The sequence below is a fragment of the Haemaphysalis longicornis genome, unplaced genomic scaffold, assembly GCF_048455015.1.
Source record: "Haemaphysalis longicornis isolate Haplotype H1 unplaced genomic scaffold, Haemaphysalis longicornis Haplotype H1 scaffold_2, whole genome shotgun sequence".
In the NCBI taxonomy this organism is placed as follows: Eukaryota; Metazoa; Arthropoda; class Arachnida; order Ixodida; family Ixodidae; genus Haemaphysalis; species Haemaphysalis longicornis.
The window spans coordinates 2,558,182-2,582,500 of NW_027526295.1; the positions used below are offsets into that span (position 1 = coordinate 2,558,182).

General features: G+C 46.8%; 1 protein-coding gene across 1 annotated transcript in view; it reads left to right on the plus strand.

Moving 5' to 3' along the window:
* The first annotated feature begins 755 nt into the window (after positions 1-755).
* LOC144166943 (uncharacterized) overlaps positions 756-24,319 on the plus strand; it is a 101,136-nt gene continuing 77,572 nt past the window's right edge. The window contains exons 1-6 of the mRNA XM_077696378.1: positions 756-792; positions 1,544-1,834; positions 3,839-3,912; positions 5,595-5,744; positions 7,306-7,428; positions 10,957-11,176. Of these exons, the coding sequence (XP_077552504.1) occupies positions 756-792; positions 1,544-1,834; positions 3,839-3,912; positions 5,595-5,744; positions 7,306-7,428; positions 10,957-11,176 (895 nt within the window). The remainder of the gene's footprint in view (positions 793-1,543; positions 1,835-3,838; positions 3,913-5,594; positions 5,745-7,305; positions 7,429-10,956; positions 11,177-24,319) is intronic.

The window sequence follows — 24,319 nt, forward strand, 5'->3', positions numbered from 1 at the left end:
TCCTCAGGAAGGGGCGTAAGGATCCAAATGGTTTCCGTCGATGTGACCGGGCAACGTTGTTCGGGCTGCAGCACTGGACTGCGCAGGGGCGAGAGCCACCAAACTTGTGATAGCACGCAGGGCTGCGGCGGCAGTCGGCCTGTGACGCACACCGATAGCATCTGCATCGAGAAAAAAACGAAGATTTGGCACGTCCGCATGGTAGCTGCTCTTTCCTGCCCACACATTGTTGTGTAATTTCCACCACGCAAGTATGCCACCTACTTACGCGTACGTGGAGTACAAAGACGGTGGTAGGGCGATCGTCGCCGTCTCTTTGATTAAGGATTTTGAGCCGACGACTTTGGAGGATACCGCCCAAAACAAGAGGGTGTACTGGCGCTCAGAAGTGCGTCAAGAGGAGGGCTTATACCCTGGCGACATTGTTTTACTTGGCCGTAAGTACATATTGCATGAATTTGTACTTGAAAGTGTCTAGAGAAAATGGTATAGCTGGTACCAGCTGGCCTTTGGTTGTAAATTCCCAAATGGGCGCAGTTGGTCCAATCTGGAACCTGCTACCTTTTTTACTAGGATGGGGTTTCAGTACTTAATTGTACAGTTGCAGGTGCGCGCCGTTTACAAATGCTGCTGGGTTTTCACTTAGTGGAGCTCTTGTATTACAAGTCCCGGCCTGGCCGCCGACTTCGCTCTACGCACCGAGCATCGGCAAGTTGTAACGGAGAGCTTAGTGGACGCTGGGCAAGGATGGTAGGATGGAAGAGGGAAAAATGGAAACGGAGACCAGGCTGGGTGAGAAACCGCCACAGCCACTGAGGGTTTGTTTTTTAGTATTCGGCATATTCGCTGAAAGTTTGCGTTAAAAGTTGCTATCATTTTCGGCGCAAAAAAAGTGTCTTGAATGAACGACCCGACTATTTCGTCTTCATGGACCCAGCAGTGCGAAATTGATGCAGGAAACATCACAGAAGCACTGTGAAATAGTGTGAAATTTTTTGACTGGCCAATTTCGCAGTTCGTAAATTTCAATAAAAATTAGCCTTTGTTTCCCTTTTCTCTGTATAGTAAACAAAGCTGACCTCATCACAAGAATGAGAAAGGGGCACAAGCCTGTCCCGGATGCAATTTTTGACGCGGGCCCTTCCATCAGCGGTTCCACCACACCAAGACATCTGCCGAGGTGAATACAGTGGGGCTTGCATAACCTTGAAATCATTTATAACTAATACATGGGGTCTGTTCAATCCACCTGCACCACGTGAACCAGTTGAAGTGGTGCAGCACTCTGCCATTCCTTTCAGTGGTCCAGCTCGCAGCACCTGAGCTTTGCTGTTCGATACACTGGTGGTGCTGACGGGTGCAGGACAAATTCATGGCTTTGCCTGCACTCCCTGTTGAGGTGCAGAAACAGATGAAAGAACTGCAAATCTGGTTCCGTCAACTGGCTTTGCACCTCTGTAAACTGGTTCAGGAGGTGCAGGGTGAAGCGAGCGGACCCATGGTTTGCCTTGTGTGACCTCGGTTTCTTTTTTCTGCCTACCAGGGTGCCCCAACAGCAAAATAGAAAAAAAAAAGGAATCCGCAAAAAAACACATTACCAAGCGGATCTTGTCGCAAAAGCGCAAGGCCACCCTGCCTGAGTCGGAGGACGAAAGGGACTCGGACGATGATGACGAGTTGGTGCCAAAAAAACTCTTGCGGTGGGCAAAGAACCGTGTAAGTGAGCTGGAGGCGAAGCTCCAGCTTTCTGAGAGGAGGCGGCTGGAGGAAGTTAGGCGGAGCAGGAGGCTGGAGGAATTCCTTGAGGAAAGGACGTCCTTATGCACCCAACTGAGTTAGTTCAATTCTTTTGTTTACCTTTTATCAGTAAGCACTTACATGTGTTGCAGATGGCAGTACCGCTGCGCATGGCATTGCAAGCCTTTAGAATTCATTTGACAACACAAGGTCCTTGTGCATTGCGCATGCTTAAAGAAGTACTGACACAAAATTTTTGTGTTTCATTTTTTTCGCGGCTATAGGTGCCTACGAGCCCACTAATCGCAGAATGGTACATTACCGTAAAATACCGATCAAGCGCCCCCACCCATGCAAGCGCCCCGCTCTCGTTATCCGAGTATTTTGAGTTTTCACACATTATTGAAGAAGTGCCCCCTCCTCTCCCCTCCCCCAACCACCGTTGATGGCCCAAACCAATGAAAGTGAAACTGCCCAGGGACACTTCCGACTATGTCTTGGCTAAACCAGATTTTAATTCGAGAACATAGGGGAGCCGTTAATTCTGTACACCCTTGCCATTTTGTTGTCATCTGACATAGCCGAGTGTGGTTGTGACTGTGACAACGGTGGTTCGTGACAAGCATTCGTAACGAAAGCTGGAGGACACTTGAAGATTTCTGAAAGGCACCTAGGCCATTTAGCCCTACCGTGAACGCCCTCCAAACCCATCACGAGTACACCTTGTTCAACATCTCAGAAATGGACAGATGATGGCAAGAGGCAAGAATGGATTCTCTGGCTAAAAGGACCAACAACGCGGTTGGCAGGAACACCGTATAAATTGCTAACACTGGTTGTGCCAAGAGGGGCTTCATACACTGCTTCTTTACTAAAAATGTTTCTCCTTAGTGAACTACATTATTTTTTTTTCTTTTTCAAGGGGGAGGGGGGAGGTAAGGTTGGTCAAAATTTACACACTGCCATTTTGAATTATGGGGCAGTTCCTAACAAGGGCCCCCTCCCCAAAATTCCGTGAACTATCTGCACTTTCAGGGGGGCGCTTGCTCAGTATTTTACGGTGGATTATCGAACGCAGTAGAAATAATTACTTGCAGCTCCGTTCATCCTTGTCAGTTTCGGTTTCGGTGAAGCGAACACCAAAGCAGCCCCCAAGACAGGAAGGCACATTTCAAGTCACTGTTCTCGTTGCAGCACAGCCGATGACGGTCTGGGCACACACTCACGCACCAGACTGCCCCGACCGGCCGTAGTCATAGGCGACGTCAGTCCCAAAAACTGTGGTGTGATGCACAAGGCGGAAAAGCACGCTGCAACAGCACCGCGGCCGCCTCGATGCGTCACGGGAGCTCTGACGTCGGCCGTTTGTGTCGAAGGGCAGATGATCTCAGTTGCGCGGAAAAGCTTTCTCGTGCACGCAAGGATTAAAATTCATTTAAGATGTGTTCCACTGAATGGTTACAGTTTACAACTTCCAAGGGGGTATCTCCATACACAAAGGAAGCGTTCTGCACAGTGATCTGAGCTTTGAAATTTCGTGTCAGTACTCCTTTAAGGCATGTTGCATAGCTTTTGTCAACATAAATATGACTTTTCGAGAGGCTGAGGCGGATAGCAAACCTCCACTGGGGCACCTTATTTGCATTTCTAAAAATAAACATTTTTATCCCAAAACATAGAAGAGGGTGATGGTTTTAAACTGCTTATGTTTTGAGCTAATGTCATGTGTTGGTCAGTAAGAACTTTTTTAAACCGTTTTCATTTATGGCATTCCATTGTTGCTATGGAATTAACCGTAATGTTGGTTTAGGCGGCTACTTTTCAATTCTTTTTGTCGGTGCATCCACATTGCTAAGAGTGGAATAAATGGCGCTGCCATATATTAAACAGCCCGTAGTAGTTTGAATTATGACGTTTCACATGCCTGTGGCTTAAATTTTTATAGATTGGAAGTTGGCAGCAATATATTACCTGATCTTTGGGGCTTTGGGGCAGCAAAAGCCCATGTACAAGCATGGCAAGCATGACAGCTGAACTCATTTTACAAGAGAAAGTGATGTGCTTCTTGCCCAATAATGTGACGTGTCGGAGTGATATGCAGGCAGCTTGGCGGCCAGTGTGAACCAGGCACTGCTGGCATTGAAGGGAGCAGCAACGCCAGCTTTGCATTTTGAGGTGTGTAAATTTAAAAATGCTTTGTTTTACTTTTTGCATGTTTTTAGGATGGCACGGTAGCTTTCATTTCTTCTAAGTTAAAGGTCCTCACAACTGTTTTGCATGGAAAAAAAAAGTATGTTGTACCGTAACATTTCGAACTGCCCCTACCTTTGTAAGGCCCCCTTCACTCTAAGCCTCAAGATTCATCGCACCTGAACCGGCCTGCGACGGCTGGCTGGTTTATTATCTCGCCCAGTAAGGTTCAATCATAGCAGCCCAATAGCCGAATCTCAAGGTGCCATTTCTCATTTTTCTTTTCGTGGACTCGGTTTCTTTTGGCGACAACATGCGCTCGATATTTTTGCTAAGCTGTGGGCCTCTACCCGAAGATACTGTGGCGTGGTCCTTCAGGAGCTGTGGTATAAGCAACGCACTGGTTGGCTCGGAGGAAGGCGACCGGCGTGGTGAACTAGCAGAGCTGAGGTGCCAGGAGACCGGGCCAGACTTTAAGCGGACTTCTCCGAACTTTTCTTTTAATGGTTTTGCAAGCGATGACTAACATTCTTTGGCAAAATTCTAGGTGCATGCGCATTCTGTTTATTCTTCCCGGCAGGGGATCTACGTCACCGCCATCTTGAATTTTGTTGTCATTTTTGGATAGTGCCCCCTCCCCACTTTGCCCTTTGCCAGTTATCTCCACTTGCCTACAGGGAGGCATTTGCTCAAAATTTTCACGTAATAAAAATGTGTAATTGCTTGATTACAGTACATGCACACGGCAGGAGTACTTAAGCACCTAAGCAGTTCTTTTGGGCTGTGTATATGAAGGCATAAATGGCGAGTTGAGTGCCTGAGACACTTTGCTTCCATCTCATTGCCAAAGGGCTTTCTAAGCTTTCCACTTCAGAAGCTTTGCTTTGCAACCTGCTTTATGCTTTGAAATGGGTTTGGTATGTCTCCTACGTGTTATGCCATTGCTAGTTTATGCCACCCTGCGATGGGAGAGTCTGTGACAATAGTGAATTTCTCTACCTGCTTTTTTTTTAATTCTATTAATCTGTAGTGAACTGGAAGGGACAAGCTCCCTCCCCCTCTCTGGTGCTAAGTTTTTTGCATTGTGGAATGCCTTCTACATGCCATGGAGTACTTCTGAAGAAGAGATTTCTCTGCTATGGGCACTGACGTTGGACATCAGCTTTTTAGCAAATGGGGTGTTTAAAGCTTTCACCTGAAACAATCTATCACACTGCAACAAAAAAACACTTGGAAGAGTAGAAACTGCTTTTTCCGGCAGATAAATGTCATACATGCTGAAAGCCGCCATGATGGCAGGACGTAGCCACTCAAGTTAAAACATAAAACTTTGATATCCAAACAAATAGCTTGTGCCATTCCTCCTGTTTTTGTTCCTGGTGTTTTTGTTTGGCTACGAACGACGTAGGAGCAGCTGCCCTTGCTCTGTACTTGCTCCATGTTTCAAGCGTATTTGAAGTACAGAATTTTCAAAATGGTGTTACTTGCATACAATCTGCCTAAATGATTAAGAGCTTTTTAAGAGTCATGCCTAGGATATTTTTAATGTGCAAGCGACAATTCTTTCTTTTTTTTTCGTGGAATGGGATATTGGTGAATTGCATTTTATCATTAAAGTGTGTGAACTGATACTTCATTTTGTGTTCACATATTCAATCATCTCCCAGCCCTTGCCAGAAGAAGCCCCTCCAAAGTCGGAAACCAGTCACATCTCGTGCAGCCCGGTGCAGCCAGGACCAGGTTGCGCTACCTCTTCTGACCAGAATCAGCAGCCAACTACGATATTGATGGCTGCCCAAGTGGAGCTGTCCATGCAAGTAAGGAATGTCTTATTTACATTTTAAAAGTTTGTGAAATGGTGTGCTCCCGTACTCCTATATGAAACATACCGTGGCACAGAGTATACAGGAGATTATTAATAGCCTTGTGTCATTTTTGGAGGCTAATAACATGAATTGACTATGAGCTTGTCAGAACAACAGACCTCGGGGATACTAATAACTGTTGTGATAAAATGGGCAGAATTGTGCGGAAGGAACATCATGAGCCACCCTTCGGCTTCTTAACAACTCGTGCATTATATTCAAGAGAGAATCCAAACGGTCGAAATGGGAAGAGAGAGTAGACAATTGGCTCAACAGATTGGCCACCACTCTGCACCAGTCCTTCACTACAATAAGAGATTGCCTTGGTATCTGTGCAGTGGCAAATTGTAGCTGGTTAAGTTGCTTTTTCAGAAACTGGGGCACAGTTGAAAACCCCTATCATTGGCAGGTGGTGTATAAATGTGGCTTGATTTATCATTAGACACTGTCAGTGGACACAGTAGGAGCAAAAAAACAAAAAAAAAACTGATGTTTGAGTACTATCAAAGTTCTTCCGTGGATTTGAATATGGGGGATGGTAGTCTGTACAAAATATTTTTAACCCTTTCTCTGTCGGGTGTTTCTGGCCGTGACGCACCACCAGTGTCGGCTTGGTTTCTGGAATATCGGGGAAGCAGCATAGTGATTTATTTGACTATGATAGTGTCTCGAACGTAACGCGTGAAAAGGAGAGTGTGTGGGTGAGAAATCGCCTGTCTTTCAGATATTTTCAGTTTGCCGTGCAGGAGAATGATTGCTCTTGTTTGCAGTCCCACTCATGGAGGGAGCACTTTCAGCAGCCCACACAATGTACAGAACTGACGCGTTGCAAAATTATGATGGCAGATAGAGATAAAAGGAGGATACAACATTGATACAACCACCTCACTTGCCGCTGACAGCGACAAGTGAAGGCACGGCGAGCGAGCAAAAGCCGCAATTGAGTCATATTTCGGTCTATTGGAGAGGCAGCGGTGCGCTGGGAAAACCTGGCGCAACGTAGCAGATGCGGGAACAGAGTAATAATAAAAAAAAACGTAGGAACCCATTGCGGATTGCACAACAGCCCTTGCACGTGTGCCGCTTGGTCACTCATCCAGACAGTACAGCGCACGGAGCGACCAAGCCCGCCCTGCAACAGAGGGTGGATGCGGTCGCTCCATGCTCTTCGATATACAGTGAGAGAGTTAGCGACAGAAAATGCGAGCTACTAGAAAGATTCGACAGATCGCGTGAACAATCCAGGCGCACCAGCTGTGCGTTATGGCGCGAATTCTTGAACACACAATAGAGAATGTACTGGTACGTCAGTGACACTGCAGAGGGGAAATGTGAAAACGTACCGGTGTGTCAGTGACAATGAAAGGGTTAAATTGTAAATTGAAATTTAAATTTAAAAAGAGACCAAAATGAATTGGGACCTTTGCAGTTGTTTAGCAAGAGGTGTCTTGCTTACAAAGGACATTCAGTATTGAACAAATTGAGATTCGTGTTTCGTGTTACTGCATTTCAGCCAGAGGAGGTGCGACCAGCCACTGCAACATCTCATCTTGAGGCTGCACCAGCCACTGAGCCACTCCATCCAGACAACACTGAGGAACTTTTTGTTGTCAGCAATGGAAAGGCAAGCTGTTTGGCCCCAAATATGATTTATTCTAAACATTTCGTACTCTTCTAATTTTGCGTGGACAGCATTTTTTAAATGGGTGCTCTTACAAATGCCCGTGGATGTTTTGTATTCTTGCAAAGTTCAGTTGTGTGGCAAACTAATTTTTCTAAAAGATTTTGTTTAACATCAATAAAGTGTAAATATATTTATAAAAAATTATAGGATATAAAATCTTTTTGAATGGTGCACGGCTACAGTCATGTAGGTTAGCTAGCACAATAAAGTGTTACAGGTGCGGCTAAAGTTCTCATTGTTTAATTATAAATAAACCAGCACAAAGCACCAGTACAGGACTGTGTTAACTGTTGAAGTGACGGAACACTAACTTATTTTTGGTGCTTTACTTGCTCTAATAATCGCGTCATTGTTAATTAGCTAACTGTAGTGTCTTAAACTAGACCTGTTGCATAATCATTAGTAAAAGTTCATCTAGTTTACCCTTGACACATGCTGAAACGAAGTAAGTTGCACCAGAGTCCTTCAATGCTTCTCTGGTCATGAAACTCCTAGCCAAGTTTCGTACGCGCACAAAGGCTACCGCGAGGGGCGCAACCGCACATCGGAGGGCATCGGGCGGCCGCCGCTACTCTGCAGCCTGACCGGTAGGCAGGAACGCAGTAGCAGCATGCCCGTTCGCACCGAATTTTTTCGCCACTCACAAAATGACAAGTCCATTTGAGCAGCCCACGACACGTAAACCGAAAGCGCACTGCTGATAAGGCGGCGAGCATCTGTTTTATCTTACTCCGTGGTCTGTTCCCGGCCAAACGGGCTCTGACCAACGCCCCTGGCTGCCCTCCGATCAACACCAGCGCGCGGCGCGGCAGCGTACGAAGCTCTCCCATAGCGTGATGTCGAAGTTTCAGGACCAGAAGGGAATTGAAGGACTCTGGTTGTACCAATGCATATGAAGCACACAATCATAGTATTGCCCAGTAAATTCATTTCAGTGATACAGCTCACTGCTCAGATAATTAAGTGGTTTTGTGCGTTGTGTGGCAGCTAGTCAAAATTGCCATTTCCTTTCTTGAAAGGCAGATTTCTTAAATTCATGCTGTATACAGTTACACCTCGATGTAGCGAACTTCAATGAAACGAAACCCTCGAAGTATCGAACCACAGAATTTTTTGTAACTTTAAGTGTATGCACACCATGTATTTTCACCCCCTGTGTAACGAAGTCCCGTTTGCCGAAATTTTAATGTAACGAAGTTTCATCGAGAACTAGGCACAAAATTTTAGTTCTAGAAGTAAATTTCGGGAGACGCAAGGGCCGAAACGGGGTCTCAATAAAATGCGAGCGGCAACACTGGCCGCCCAATGCCGCGGATGCAGCGAGCCACGGAGTCCGTGAGCAAGCTCCTCACATGCAAACTGCGTGGCGTGCATACACGGCTGGTGCACTCTTTCTGTTTCTGTCGAAGCTTAATCGCCTACGCGGGCATCATCATGAACCACATGGGGCATTTTCGGCACGGACACCACCCGCGTGATGCAGTCAGCTGCAGCGACCGCTTCTAACCACTCGCTGAAACGCAACTCGAGGGGCAAATGAGAGGGGCATGTGAGAAAAAAAGCAAATAACGGGGATGACATTTTCACTGTAAAACTTCACAAGCCCCGCTTACGAAAGCACTCATCAAATATCCTCTGCGGTAATAAGCCTAATCGTCTCTAGCGGGGCCGCAGGCACCACATTCCACTGCTTTGCCCTTCGTTTGAGTTCGCTCATGCTTGTTGGATTCAATCGTTCCAGCAAGCATTTGTGAAGTTTAAAGAGCCTTCCGAACTCATGTTTTTTCACTCTGCCTCGGCCAGAAAGCGACTCGAATTGCGCAGATTTTTGGGGGGTGACGGCTGCGCGCGGCAGTGGGAAGAACCTGACCAGCTTCACCAATGGGAAGCCGTGCACTCGCTCGGGGATGCCAGCTGGCCCCGCCAGAGACGATTTGGCTTACCACCGCGGATGATATTTGATGGCTGCTTTCCTAACCGGCGAGGAGACGTATTGGAGTGAAAATTTCGCGGATCTTATCCGCTTTTTTTCTCGCATGCCCCTCGTTTGCTTCTGGAGTGGCGTTTCAGCGAGCGGTTAGAAGCATCGCATGTGTGGTCTCCGCGGCTGCGTCAGCGCGCCTGAGGCTTGTAGGGCGCGTTTTTGCGTGCAGAAAACGCCCCATGTGGTTCACGCTGATTCCCGCGTAAACGATTAAGCTCCAACAAAAACAGAAACAGTGTGCCAGCCGTGTATGCGCGCCACGTTTTCGTTTGCAGGAAATGCTTCACGCCATGAACACTTAATTATAACCACGAATTCAATGTAGTGAAATTTTGATGTAACGAAGTAAATTACGAATGTTACCGAATTCGTTACATCGAGGTTTAAATGTAGTTCAGGTCAGTGATAGGCCATCGTTTCTTTGAAATTTCTTGAAACATTTGTTGTAGGAACCGGAAGCTACTTAGGTTATGATATATTATGGCATTAATTTATCACCCGTTGACAGAAATTGCAAAATTCATTTAACCCTGCATGAAGGACTGAACTTCTTGATTGTGGAATTTGGCCAACCGTTAGTTAAAATTTTTCTAACCACCTCACAAGCATTCAGGCCTCTATAATAATTGTCCAAGGGACCCTGCAGCACTTACCATTGACTACTCGACATCTATTTTTTGGGGAAAGCTGGAGTCTCAGCAATCTCCTGCCGCAAGAATTATAAAAATTGTTCGCTATCACCAAAACTACATGCAATGAGAAATCGCGCATAATCGTTACCTCTCGACTCAACCGTGGACAGACAACGCGACGAAAGCTGCGCGCTCTCTCCCGGAGAGGGGGCCAGCTTGCGGCGTTCTCTTCGGTAGCCTTCGATAGATTACAGGCTGAGGAGTTTTCGTTTTTTCTCTGCAACGTGGAGGGTCTATTTCTAGTTTGGTGCAACAAAAAAGCAGGCATTGCTGCCTGCTCGCAAGCGCGTTCATGCTGGTAGGGCGTTTCTGAAGCAATAAATATTTGTTGTGGAGTGGTCTGGTTGATAGGAAAGTTTTGATTCAAATTCTGCGCGCACTCAAAAGACAAAAGAAACGTCAAAACCGTTCATACAGGTTCCGGCATAAAAGAGGTTGCTGCACAGCTCTGACAACGGTGGATTGTCACGTGAAATGCTAGAAATAAGCCACGAAGTTGAGCAGCAAAAACCAATAGTACAGCCACCGCACAAATGACGTCACATCGGCTGTGCAGTGGTGCATAATGAGGGAAATTAAAAACCACGCGGTTGGTTTTTTCGCACCTTTTACAGCTATTTGCATGCTCACCGCTTCACGTGCACGTGTATTATTTGGCTCAGGCATTCCTGGTAATGCAATCTGAACATTGCGGAGGTTTATTGCACTGCTCAAAGAACATTGCAGGGTCCCTTGTTAATGTTAATGGTAATTGCTCATGCAAAACATTGTCTTTTTTTCTCTTTCTTTTTTCCCCCCACTCAGGTTCCAGTTGCCCCTGGTTTGTCCATCAGTTCTGACCGGTGGGAGGGGCTCAACAAATCCAAAACTGACAGCCTGTTTGTGCGGGACACCGTTCGAACGCTCTGGAAACCAGAGGCACTAAAAGACAGGAGTGTGACCGGGAAGCCCTGCATGGCCAAACTGAAGGCAGGTGCCCAAGGGAAGAAAGAGCTGACGCCTGAAAAACTTGGTGCCGTCCGAAGTGAGTCTGTTGGCTTAAATTACAAGCACGCATCCATAAAAGCTTCAAGTGAATTCTTATAGGTTGTGCATGTATTTTTGTCTGCTGTAACATGTTCACCGAGTACATCATCTAGCGTGATTGGTTTAGGAGCGGAGTTCTGTAGGCCGGCCCACTTAAGATATTACAGTGAATCACATAAGGCTTTGCTAAAAACTTTAGTAAATACAGAAGCCACTACAACTTAGTTCCTAAAAAGCTTTTATAAACAGCACAAACAGTGGGGGATGTTACTGGTGATCGCTAGTCTTCAGGACCTGCGTTACACAACTGAGACAGGTGCTTGAGACGGAAGTAGTAGGCGGACATGAACATTTACAGAGACAGCACGCGATAATCAGAATGGCATGACAAGGGGTAAAGAGTAGCCTCATTTGACCATGGAAAGTATTCACAGGTGGTACAACTAGCTGAGCATGTATGTAATATCGCTTGATTAATGGGTCAGCCACGCACACAAAAGGTTCACGTGCACCCTCTAAACACACGTTCTCTGCTCCCTTTTCCATTTTGTGCAGGTTTTTCATTTTGTGGTTACTTCGTCAAACACCACCAAACTGAAGCTCCCACAGAGAAGCGCCTAAAGGCATTCAATGGATATGTTGCAAACCTGCTGCGGGACCTGAAATAAAAGGGAAAAAGCAGCAGCTTCCAGTACTCTTTTGCGTATACAACTGGGCAAAGATCTATGCACATGCGCAGCACAATATCAACACCTGCACATTGAACGCTTGTATGACACGCACACATCGAATACATATTGTCGCTCACCCCAGGGAAATCTGTATGATAAACTTGAACGACATCGCTTGCAACGATCCGACCTTGTTGATCCAACGTATACGATGAGCTACTACGATGAGCTTCTACGATATCTCAATGATATCGTTGAAGCCTATGATATCATTCACCTTAGGATCCCATAATCTCGTATACGAGTTATCGTTCATATATCGTTTGATTTTTTTCAGTAGGGCTCTTTGCGGGGAATTTAATTAATGCCCCGTAACAGACCCCCCGTTGTTAGTAGCACCGTCTCGGTGCTAGGTAGGGTGAAGCTGTAGGTTGCGAACAGTGTGGCTAGTAGGGATTTGCTTTCACAGAACTGCTGTGCCACCACTCACGCTTGAAAACGCCGCGCCACCTCTCCTGCCATCTATGAAGCAAGTATGGAAATACTATGCGATGGACGGGGTGTGGCACTGCCAAAGTACGGTAGATAAGTACAAAAAGGTGAACAGCGCAAACAGACGAAACACGAGAAGAAAGGGGCAACCACGAATGCTGACTTACAATTGAAATTATTTTTCGCCGTGTCACATATATGCGCTGACAGTAAAAAAATACAAGAAAGCAGAAATGACATGAATTCTGTAGAAAACCCGAGCAGTCGTCACGCTGCACCAATGCCATGTGCCCCGAACACGTGCTGAACTATCTGTGGGACAGAAAATTATTCTCTTTTTGGAAGAGGGACAACGAGGGTAAGCTCACACACTTTTCCTTTCGGCGCTCTATTTGTGCCGCCTCAATTATATCTCTGGGTATTTTGTCTTTGTGTTTTGCAATGGGGATATTCAGTAGTCTTCTGCGGAAGTTACGAAACGTGACTTTTCATAGGAGAATGATAAATTTCTGCCGCAACAATTGGGAGTCTGGCGCATCAAGAAAATCGCACCACTGTTGGAGCAGAAAATGGGAAACCCATCCTTTGTGGGCGAACAAGACAGGCTGTGCGACGTTTTGCTGGCGATACCTGCAGATTTATCAGCGCTTCTAGGTGAAGAAGGGTGCCTAATTTTGTCCCCCGGCCCGCTTTTAACATACAAACATATTTGTACACTGCACAAATTTCTTGCTAAATATTTTCCGCATTCAATATAACATCGTTTATAAAATTTCTAGAATAGGTAGACAGCTTCGCTGGAAATTTCCACCGCTGTATTGCCTTTCAAAAGTCCTGTGCACTGCGACATTGGATTTGAACTGAAAGTGCGCGATCATACTTAGTATCGACGAGATAACATTTCGTCATACGAAATCACCAAACAAAAAGAACTATCCCTTTCCTATCACACAATTATGCATGCGGTTGGACCAAATTTAAGCTAGGCACGTAGTGCTTCGAACGGAAATAATTGTGGTCATTGCTGCAACGATTTGTGAGTTCTTGTGCGATTCCATTTGGCTAACTGCCAGGTGTTTTGAAAAAACAAAGCATGAGAAGGAAAACGGGAAAAGGGGTGTTGAGGATAAGGATCAAGGCCATGCTTCTGCTGAGGGCGCCGTTTTTGACCTCTTCTTGCTCGACCTACCGATGGTGATTTCTCTTATTAGTTCGTTCCTTTCGTTCTTTCACGGAAACTGTGTTTGCTGTTCCGAAATGTTCTATATAGACTGCAGGGAATCCGACGCAGTGCACTCATTTCAGGCGTTTTTCTCGCTCTTTTTTTCATGTTTCTAAAGAAATATAACACATTATTGGGACCATAAATACTGCGGAACGAGGAAAACGCACGTATCAAGTGCAATTCGTTGGACACCACTTAGGTAAACGTTACCATAACGTAAAGTCATACGCTATAGATTGACCGCGGTGGCCGCTTTTCTGATGGAGGCTAAAAGCAAAAACACCCGTGTGTTCGAAATTTCGGCGCACGATGAAGAGCCCCAGGTGGTCAAAACTAATCCGGAGCCCCCCACTGCGGCGCGACTCATCACCTGCGTAGCGTCGCCGCATTAAACCCTATAATCAATCAACCAATCAGTCTGAGAAAAAAGGGCGGAAAAAACGACAAAATCGCAGGCTTTCTCCCCTAGCCCAGGGTGTTTCTCCCTTTACTTCATTACCCGTAGCGCCCTCTCTACGGCGTCTACGGAACACATACAAGCGTGGCCTCCGGGATCGGCTACCGGCGGCGCGCCGCCGGCAGCAAATCGCGGAGACCACGACGGAGGCCATTACGGAGGAGTGTATAAATTCTCCCCTGCAGTCTGCGATCAGCCGGCGGTGCCGACGCCGAAACGGAACCGTTCTTCATTCTACAGTGGCATTCACCGATCGGGCGTTCACGACGACTCTGTGAAACACCGTCCTTGCAGTGTGCTACTTCCTTGTCTTTTCGGTTTTGTTTTTTTATCACCAAGTGCGCGCCACGCAAACGCACAGCTTGCCAGCCGTATTTTTGGCGCACATTCTGTGGGCGCCGCTGCATGCTTGCTGGAGGCGATTCGCCTTCGCCCTGTTTAACGTTAACAACGTTTCTACTGACGCCAAAAAGTAAAACAGGGCAGCGACGATACTAAACTGCCCCCTTTTTTTTATCAGCGAGCAAGGACCGCAGCCTATTGATGCATCAGCTATGAATAGCAGAAGGCCCCTTTTCGATAGCATTTTGGCTGGCGTGTCTGAATGGTTATCATGCCCGCGCTATACATTTCGCTAAAAGCGCCAAGCAAGGCAATGAGCGTCATCACTCAAATATACCGGCCGTACGATTTCGCTAGGGGTTTTTTGCTTTCAGCTATTTTACTGCTTCCCAGAAAGCATAAAAATATTAGAAGTTTGCAATTTTACGGGTTACATTTGACAAAATAACAAAAGGCACTTGAGGCTCGCGCATTGCTGTGGGTTCTAGAAACAAACAAAAAGCTCACCGTTTCACACTTGCATGCTCGGCAATCATTGTTATTAATACTTCGGAGCCGTTTAAGGTTTAGGTGTGCTTTGCGATCACGCGGACATGTGAAAAGTGTGCTATGTGTTGTGAAATGTGTATCTATACGTGTATTATGCTGGCGGTGTTGTCTATTGCGTGCATTGTGCATTGGCAACGCCTTAAGTGAAGCGTGTGTCGCTGTGTTGTGATATGTTTCTTCGAAGTCTGTGCCCACCAACGCGCGACCTCTTTAATGTTGCCTTTATATACGTTAACCATAAAGGAAACGCCCTGATGTAAGCGCCTACTGATAGTAATGATTTAGTAGCTGCTTCTCCACCTGTCCGTTTTTTTTCAGCGTCATCTATCGGTCATTTTGAAACTTTTACGATTACTTTATTTCGAGTACGCTAGAGAGCGAGTAGTGTCATCTCCTCGCTCGGACAGATGCAACGGATCCGTTTCCCGTGCCGCCTGCCCCGCCTGTGCGCTGACATTTGCGGTTGCAGACGACCTGCGTTTTGATGCATCGGTTGTAGCAAGGTAAGGTGACTAACAACAACTAGTTGTTGTCAACCGGCCAGATTGGATGCGTCCTGTGTCGGTGAACGGCGGAGTTACAAGTCTTTGGGAAATAAAGGCGGCATTTCGAAAGCAATAGGTATGACTTCTGCTCTGTTTACATCGGCGCGTTAGCGCTAAACGCGTAGGTGGAGCGCCTAGCGGGACGAATGTAAGAAGTCGCGCATCTACAATTGCCGCCATGGCTTGCTAACCGAAGTTGTCGTGCTCGGTAGGTAATGTCGATTGGTTATTTTAGCGCATTTTAAGCGCACACAACCTGAGTAACCTACACACAAAACACAAGTTAGCCTGAATGGGAGTTTCTTGGCTGGAATACGTCTTTTAAACTCCTCACGACAGGTGGCCTGCTCCCACGTGTGGTAGTATGATGGTGGAAAAACTGCCAGTTTACACCGGGGGCCACAAGCCGTCGTAAATAAGCGCATTTACCACGGTTGTACCTCTTCACAAAACGCAGTATCTGGCTGTGATTACTGCGTTTGTCCTAATGGGAGTATTAAAAACTCCCACGCCACCTCCATTTCCTTCTCCTCCTCCTTCACCCCTTCCTCCTTTACGCGTCCTTACAAAATGGCTGCCAGTTGGTGTCGTGTGTCGTGTGAGCTCCAGCGCCCCCGAAAATTTATTGCCAGTGTGAACTTGCGGCCGGACGAACGGATGTGAAATGCTTCCCAACAACCGAAGCTCGTTGCGAATATTGTGGAACCAGCCTGGACTGACGTGCGACGGACTGCAACGTCGCCTCCGTGTCACCGACCTTCGACCCGACGGAATACGCCAGCAAGCCGACGCGAGGCCTAAATGCAGTGATCGCTGAGAGTGGCTCGTTAAAAACAACGCGGTTGTGCCTCTGCGAGGTGGTTGAAGGTAAGAGTTTCACGTTTTTTATTGTACGCAACATTTTGGCAGACTTGTGCCCCTTCTAGCGTCAAATAAACTCAACGTGTTTCCCGCGCCACTGCACGGGCGATTCTCCGCCACTGGAGGTGAGCGTTGTGCGTGAAAGACGGCACCATGCCCGGAACGTCATTGGGGAGGCCGAACGGTGTGAAAGCAATGCGTATTTGCGCGGGTCTCGAGCAGAACACTCACTGGTTCACACTCGCAAGCAGAATGAAAACTGTCCGAACTCTGGACGGCTGTTAGGTGTTTTTGTTAGGCTGTGTCTGTGGCTTACTGGCAAGCGAGGGTGAAGTTGGCCGGTCAAACGTCGCAGGGAAGCCGCTTTTCTTGAGAAGTAGGTGTGGTGCCAGCCGCGCCTGCTACGAGGAGGGTGACTGCCGCGTGCCGCCGGCGATTAATTGCTTTCACTGGAAAGGGAGAAGGTCGGGGCTCCGTGGGAGCTCTCCGTACGCTAGGCGCGTGTAACTATAACCAGCAAACGCCATTCGAGGGAGCATTCTGTAGAGTCGACAGACGACTGCTTATTTTATTTTATTTTTTTAAGGGGGGCACGCGCAGGCGTCACACCGACCGAAATTTTTCCTTAACTTTCGGTGAGGGGACAGAGGGGCAGTGCGGGGGGTAAAACCTGAAGCTCGTTCCCAGAACACTACACGCAAGGAAAAGAGGGAAATGAAGCATTTTGAGAAGGTGGTCGCCACAAGGAAGGGTCGCGCACGTTTTTGAACAGCAGAACACTTCGTTTTGACGAACTAGTGAGCGCAGGTGTCTCGGACAGAAGTGCAATTTTGCGTAGCTTTAAACAAACATTCAGACATTACGGAAAGTTGGACACAAGAGTGACAAGTTCAGCGTGTTTACAGTGCCGTTTCTTTTTTTTTTTTCAGTTCAGATGCCCAATATGCTTATGTATTTGTAACCGCAGATTTAAAGCGTTTTGCTATCCCTCTAATGAATGTGCTACTGTGGCTTCCAGAAGAACGTGCCAGGGGGTGCGGCAACGTCAGCGTTTGGGAGGCAGGTGCAAGCAAACAGCGCACCGACGACATGCTGACCTCATTGTTTGCAAATGGCTTAAATTTTTTTCGTTTAGGAGTGTTGTAGTAGATAAAGTTCTTACCAAGATACCTTGTGTTCTCGGAGTAGGTGTTTTGTTGATTCAGTGTTTTTATTGTCTTATTAACGTGTTCACACGTATATCGTATCCATGTAATTTTTATGCAATAAATTGACTGTGCTGAAAACAAACTTTTCACGTTTCGCCATTCAACGTTTGAAGCGGAAAAAGTCTAGAAATTACGTGATCCCCAACGAAAAATAAAAATGCGGCCTGTGCCCTTATTAAGAACTCCCAAATGCAGTAATAAATTCCACTGCAGCGCATATATATGAAGCGCACAAAAACACACACAAAAAAAAACCTCGAATGCAGGTCAACACTGCTCCCAACGCGCCCCCTGAAAACTCCCAGTTGGAGGAAACAATACACTCCCAATGGTACCCCTGGAAACTCCCATTGTAGTGGCAGTAAAATGAAACTCCCATATGCTACTGAAAAAACTGCCGAAATAATGGGAGTAAGGCGAAACTCCCATTGGAAGGAGTTTTGAAAACTCCGAATTGGTACTGAGTTATGACACAAGCCATTTACTCCCATTCCGGCTTATTTGTGTTCTGTGTGTACCTATTTGTACTTTCTCCATCCTCAAACCGAGCAGCTCGCTAGGCCTTTCTAGCCTTGCTCTGGTAGCACTTTCAGGGGAGGAACACTCCTACATTATCTCATGAAAGGGGGAAATCTTCCTTCACTCCTGGAGGGAGAAACACGCTCCTCCCTCTTAAAGGGAGAATCTTTCTACCTCTTAGGGAGAAGTATATGATACATTCGTGTACCACCGGATTTATTTCTGAAACACCACAATGCTTTAAAATGGTTGTGTAATATCACGATTGATGGGTTCTCGAGCCTATCCAATTTCACTGCTAACCAGGTCCGCGCAAATCGACTCATATTTATTCAGCCGCATTACACTTGCATACGTGAGGACGCACACTAAAACAATATGAAACGCAATGAGAATGCTCAAAACGCACAATGTGGCTTACAGGTAACAAATCACGTCGTGAACAAACGCGGTAACCGACTACGGTTGCGTTCAGACACGGGAAGCATTTTCTGCACAGTTCAACAATAAAATTGCTCCAATACGCCGCTTGCAGACTTGCAACGATCGCCGTCGCCCATTTGGGTGGCGCCCTCTTCAGATTTAGGCGCGCTAGGGCCACCCCGGCCAGTGTGCGGTCATGAGAAACTGCCCGTAGAGCTGCCTATTTTGCGTGACACTCTAGCTACGTAGTATCAGAGTGTGGTCACATAGCCCCGCTTATTTTTTGTATACAAGCAGCAGTACGGCGCAGGGTGGTTAATGTGGTTCCCCAGGAGCTGTGGGTTGGTTTCTGAGGGCTGCTGTAGCACGCCTGGTGTTACTCTAGTGGAGCTCAAAGTGGGCAACTTGGGTATATACTTTTGAAATAGCTGCCCTTAAATGCACAACACAAATAAAAAGGAGACTGCACGAACCGTGGGAGGGGGAAGTAGAGAATAGTTGGCTCTTCGCGCTTCAACAGCACTCTTGAAGCTACATGAGTAAGAGTCAGTTTTTAGCCAAAAATATTGGCCGTGTATCTGAGCCTATTGTTGCAAATGTCGACGAAAGACAATAGTCTTTCGTCAACATTTGCTAAGTAAACGCCTCCGTTTGTTTTACCGCTCACCTCTTCGGCTGTTCCCTTCCCATCGCACTCCTCCGAATACAAACACGCTAGAGGTTTTCTCAAGTCAATTTAAATTTACTGTGTCCTACTGCTTCAGGCCTGCTTCAGACCTATAGCTGGCGTACGACGGAGACGCGCGTGAATCGATGAGCCCTACTTCAACGTTTATGGATCCACATTTCCTTACTTCAGGGGCGTTCCAAGCGGAACGTGGAACCTATCTAGTGGAAGATTTCGTAACTGTTGCCATTCGAACTCTTCAAAATGCTGCCAGGAGTTATAGTGCACGGGTGACAGCAGGTTACGGAGGGATTTCTTTTTCTGCACTGGATATAGCATTTCATTTGCTATTACGAAAATCAAGCATCTATAACGAAACACAGCAAATATACCTTGTGTATTGATTTTCAGCTTCTTATTTGCGTAATATTTTGTTCGAGTTCAACAACGTTGACAAGTATAAGCGTCGCCACCGTACTTATACGTTTATTTTTGGCTGTGGCTATATAAGATTATCGCGCAGCATGTTTCACTTTGGCCGTCTGGCTGAATTAAATGACATAAACACAGACAGACCGACAGACAGACATACGGACAGCCAGACCAAAATTTTGCCTTTCAAGTGGCCCAAGAAAGACTGCATTGACTAAAGAATATAATTTGACAGCTTACGTTTCCTCCCGCCGTCTCTCTCCTATAACGGGGTGGTCCTCCTTCACGCAGGTATACGCCCAGCGAGTCCAAAGTAACACTTCATTTTTTCGAACAGTTCTCTTCACCTAACATGCTGTGCCATCTGGTGGTCCTAATGCAGAAGACGTATTGTGCTGCCTCTCTCCACAAAGTCATATGGAACGGTTCAGCCACTCCCACCGTTTACGAAATGGCCACTGGGGAAAAAAACGTGCGTGAAAAATTGCAACCACGAGAAGAATTCCGTGGCCATCACTGAAAAAAGAGGCATCTTTGAAAAGCGATGTTTAAGACTCATGCATACAGTGTACCTATGGGCCACCGCAAAAACTGTTGTCAACCTACGATTTTCAATTGTGTACATCTTTTTAACATGTCGTTATTGTGAATTGTCAATACCAGTTGTGGTCTCTATAAGCGAGTATTGCACTATGTGTTTAAGGAGCATTTGTTTAAACCATTAAATTGAAGAGCAAAAAGCGGAAATGATACAAAATTCTCTGGGAAATATTTGCATGCGACAAGTTTGTTATTTTGACTGGGCTTTCCCGCCTAACAACCTCACTTCCTCCCTTGTTATGAGCTTGAGACCTATAGCCAATATTGGAAATCAAATTACCTAAGTTAATTTTTCCACAGCGGAGCTACTTAAACTTGATGAACCATCGTGGATCACTGATAGAAAACTTCCATCATCGGCCAAGTGAAGACGAGGAAACTGCCAGGCCAAGAAGTGTAATGGAAAGTGACGAGGGGGCAAGGAGCTCACGAAAAGATAGTGGGAATGCCCGCCTCAAGACACGAAATGTTTATAGGGAGCTCCCTGGAATCGAACCCGAGGCTGTTACGCCGTGATACCAGGAGCCGAACCACTGGGACACCCAAAGAGGCCGGGGGGTACGGGGTAGCAGCGGCGGGCAAAAGCAACATGTGCAGCCAGTTGGAAAGAAACAAAAGGTTGTGTTGGCACGCAGTACGGACCACCTACAAGGAAAATACGCCACATAGAAATTTTCACAAGGATTGGAGCGGAATGGGTAAGTTTTGCAGCGAAAAAAAACAGATATATCTAACAGGGAATATATGCCCTCATAGTGTGCGAAATCAATTTCATCTTGCCTTCCCAGGCCGCCTCCTTATGAGGCGGGATGTGAAGATGCACAGATGGGTTTGATACGTTGGAAATAAATAATAAACGAGCGAAAAAAGCAACAACCTAACCTCACCATTAAAGCGCAATAGCAAATAAATAAAAAGGGACGACAACGAAGTAAGAGAAGCCAAGGGACGAACCAGGGGAAAAAACTCTTTCTGTAGTCGGAATCTAACCTGGGTCCCTCGCGTTATGCAAGCGGCTTCGATGCGATTGCGTTCGTGGCGTGGTGTCTCGCGTACTGTTCGCGTCCCCAGTTCCCGTGTGTTCGGGCCTGAAGTTGGGGCACAGACGGACACTTCGCGCTACAGACTCCGAGTTCGCGAAGCCTGTACCCGCGGATTATAGCGCGTCCCAACGCGGTTCACTTTGGGAGAGATGTGAAAGCCTGCTGACAAAACAATCACGGCCTGCCAGTCATGGAAGTTTTTCGGCGGCAAGTTCGGAAATCCTTGTGAGGCGCAACAGCCGGCTCTCCGACGAAGGGAGACTGGCCGCCCGCTCTGGTGTTTCTCCAGCCTTGCACCACTGGTGAAAGCTGCGTCATTTTTGTGTGTGTGTGTTCAGTATTTTGCAGAACACGCGGCCTCGTAAACAGGGAAAACTTTGCTTTCCTATCAGTAGTTTTACAAGGACACAGCAGCGCAGCATGAAATAAAGGCAACACTCCGGCAGTCATAGATATATACAAAGGTTATTACAAATGTCCGCGTCATTTTTAGTCAAGCCTAAACGTTGATTTCATCATTTTTGGGATGGAGGCGAAAATCAAAAACGCCCGTGTGTGTTTGTGATTTCGGCGCACGTTAAAGATCCCCAGGGGGTCAAAATTAATTCCGAGCCCTTCACTACGGCACGCCTCATCGCCTTCGTTGCGTCGGAGCGGTAAAACCTACAATGAATCATTTTTAGTCAAGCAGTAGAGTAACACAGAAAAGCTGTAATTGAAGAAGAGCAAAGCGAAAAAAATATTTCGGTCTGATTTCTTTTCAGTACCCAAAGGCGAAGTCACATGGTACAAAAACTCGTGACAATGGCACGTTTTTGGGGCAACGCGATTTCCCGGAAGCCCCCGTAAGCTACGTCCCAGGGGCACGGACGCCACGTCACCGGCGTCTCCTCTTTTCCCATGTCCAAGCAGCGCGACTCTCAGAAACTCTCTGATTCGTGGTAATGCTGCCACTGGAGATTCCCGGCGCCTTTAATAGAGAACGCAGTACGCACAGCACAGATGAGAGTCACGTCTCAATCAGCCGTCCTAAGGTCACCGGGGAGCGGGTGGGTACAAAGTAACAGCCGCTTCCTTTTACGTTTTGTTGTGTGCAGTAGGTAAGCCTGTCAAACGGGCAGTGGTGGCCCTAGGAAGGAAGGAAATGCACCAATACGCGAAAACCGAAAAACGTACACATTAAAGACTTCTTGCGTTTCTGGTAATCAGCAAACCTGACAAATGGGCACCGCAATAAAAACAAACCAGCAAACCGTTACTTACTAAGAAACAAACAAGAAAATACCTCCTGGGATGGCGCGAAGCCTCTGGCAAAGCTCGGCAATGGCTAGGAAAGGATTGAGCAGATGCAGGTTACAGTCGGGCAAAAGCCAAATAAAACAGTCATGAACGCTTCGCTCAGGAAGTTGAGCAAAGTGCCAAGTCCTTGATTTGGCTAGTTGCTTTTCTGAGGCAGAACGCGCATTGCATCGTGCCGTGGTTGCAGAGAAGCTTTGCTTACAACCCTGAGCAAAGTTACAAAGGAAGCGTTGCGGACGGTAGAATGGCAGAGTATCTGGCGATTTGGCCGTTTGTATTACTGGCGGTTTGTACCTTGCGAGGGCGGCCCCGTCCTTGCTGCCCGTAAGAACCACAAAAAATACATTCACGGAGAACAGAGTCCTTGTTCGCAATAAGGCGAAAGAATAGGTACATTTTAAATGGATGCAGCTCCGGGAATTCCAACAATAAACGGTGCAGCGAACAGAATCATATATAAGCATCCGCTAAACACAAATAAAATTTCTTGCTGCATTTTGTGTAGTCGCGCAGCTTGAACGAATAAGTATTATGACTTCGTGTCGGATACTTTACGAGGCCTTGTGTACTGCTACACCATATTTGCACGCCCGAGTTCAGAGACAACACCGTTGGAGTTTATAGAAGCACGTTTATGGCGTTCGACTTTTTCCGTTTCGTTGGAGCCTTCTGCGCTTGTAAGTGAGCTTCCGTAGCGCGTTTCTTTGACGCAGTGACTGAGGGCCCCCTATGTTGCGAGTCACGAGGAGCGCGCTTGTTTTGTAGCGTAAGCTACACTGGCCGAGGTTGAGCAGTCTCGCGTGGACCTTTGCGAGGAGCATTGGATTGGATTGAATTGCATTGAATTGGATTAGATTAGATTGGATTGGCTTGGCTTAGAATTGGATTGGATTGGAATAAATCGTATTGGATTGAATTGGATTGAAAACCCAATCCGATTGGAGTACGGGTGTGTGGAGAATTGGGTCTGCACATTCGCCGGTCTGCGTATTCCAGAGGAGTGACGTCGTAGCCGCGACAGACACACTGGAGCCGGCGCGTGCCCAGCTGTGCGCCTCGGTTGCGCAGTAGCCAAGTCTGACGCTTCGCGGGAGCCGCTTGATAGCGGTTTCGCGTGGCTCCTCGAGAGCCGTGCTGCGCATGCGCGAGGAGCAGTGACTCGACTGGACTGGACTGGACTGGACTGGACTGGATTGCATTGGATTGGATTGTATTGAATTGGAAACCGTTTTAGTAGCAGTAAGCACGATTATCAGCCAATCCTAGACAACCAGGAAACCTCACGCTACGTATATCTTGGCATAGCTGAGGTAAGCATCTGCTAATTTTTTACACATGCAGTGGGCTTGCCTTCAGTCAGTCCGAAATGGAAGCACCCGTTGCACGCCCCAAAAGAACAGCTGTGTTTCCCACCCAGTGCGAACGTATACACTTCTTTTTTTCAAAGATATATAACAACTTTGTGTACGAGAACCTCAGTGGGAAAAAATGAAGTAAACCATGCTTTTTCGCGTTGTTTTATTACTGTAATTTCAATCGTCCTTTTAAGGCTTAAGCCCCATTGTAAGAAAAAGCAGCGTTGTCTTCTGAGACGAAAAACGACGGTCGCTGGTAAAAAGTAAACACATACAAAAATGTTGCAGTTTTTTAAAAACTGAACTTTTGAATCATTTCTACAAAGTACAACGGCCCGCCTCATAGCCCTTGTGGTCCTTTCGCGCCGTAAACACCTCAATCGATTAGTCGCTCAATCTCAGAACTAAAGCGTGACCGTAGGTGATTCTCTTCAACACTAAGGCTTTTTGGCG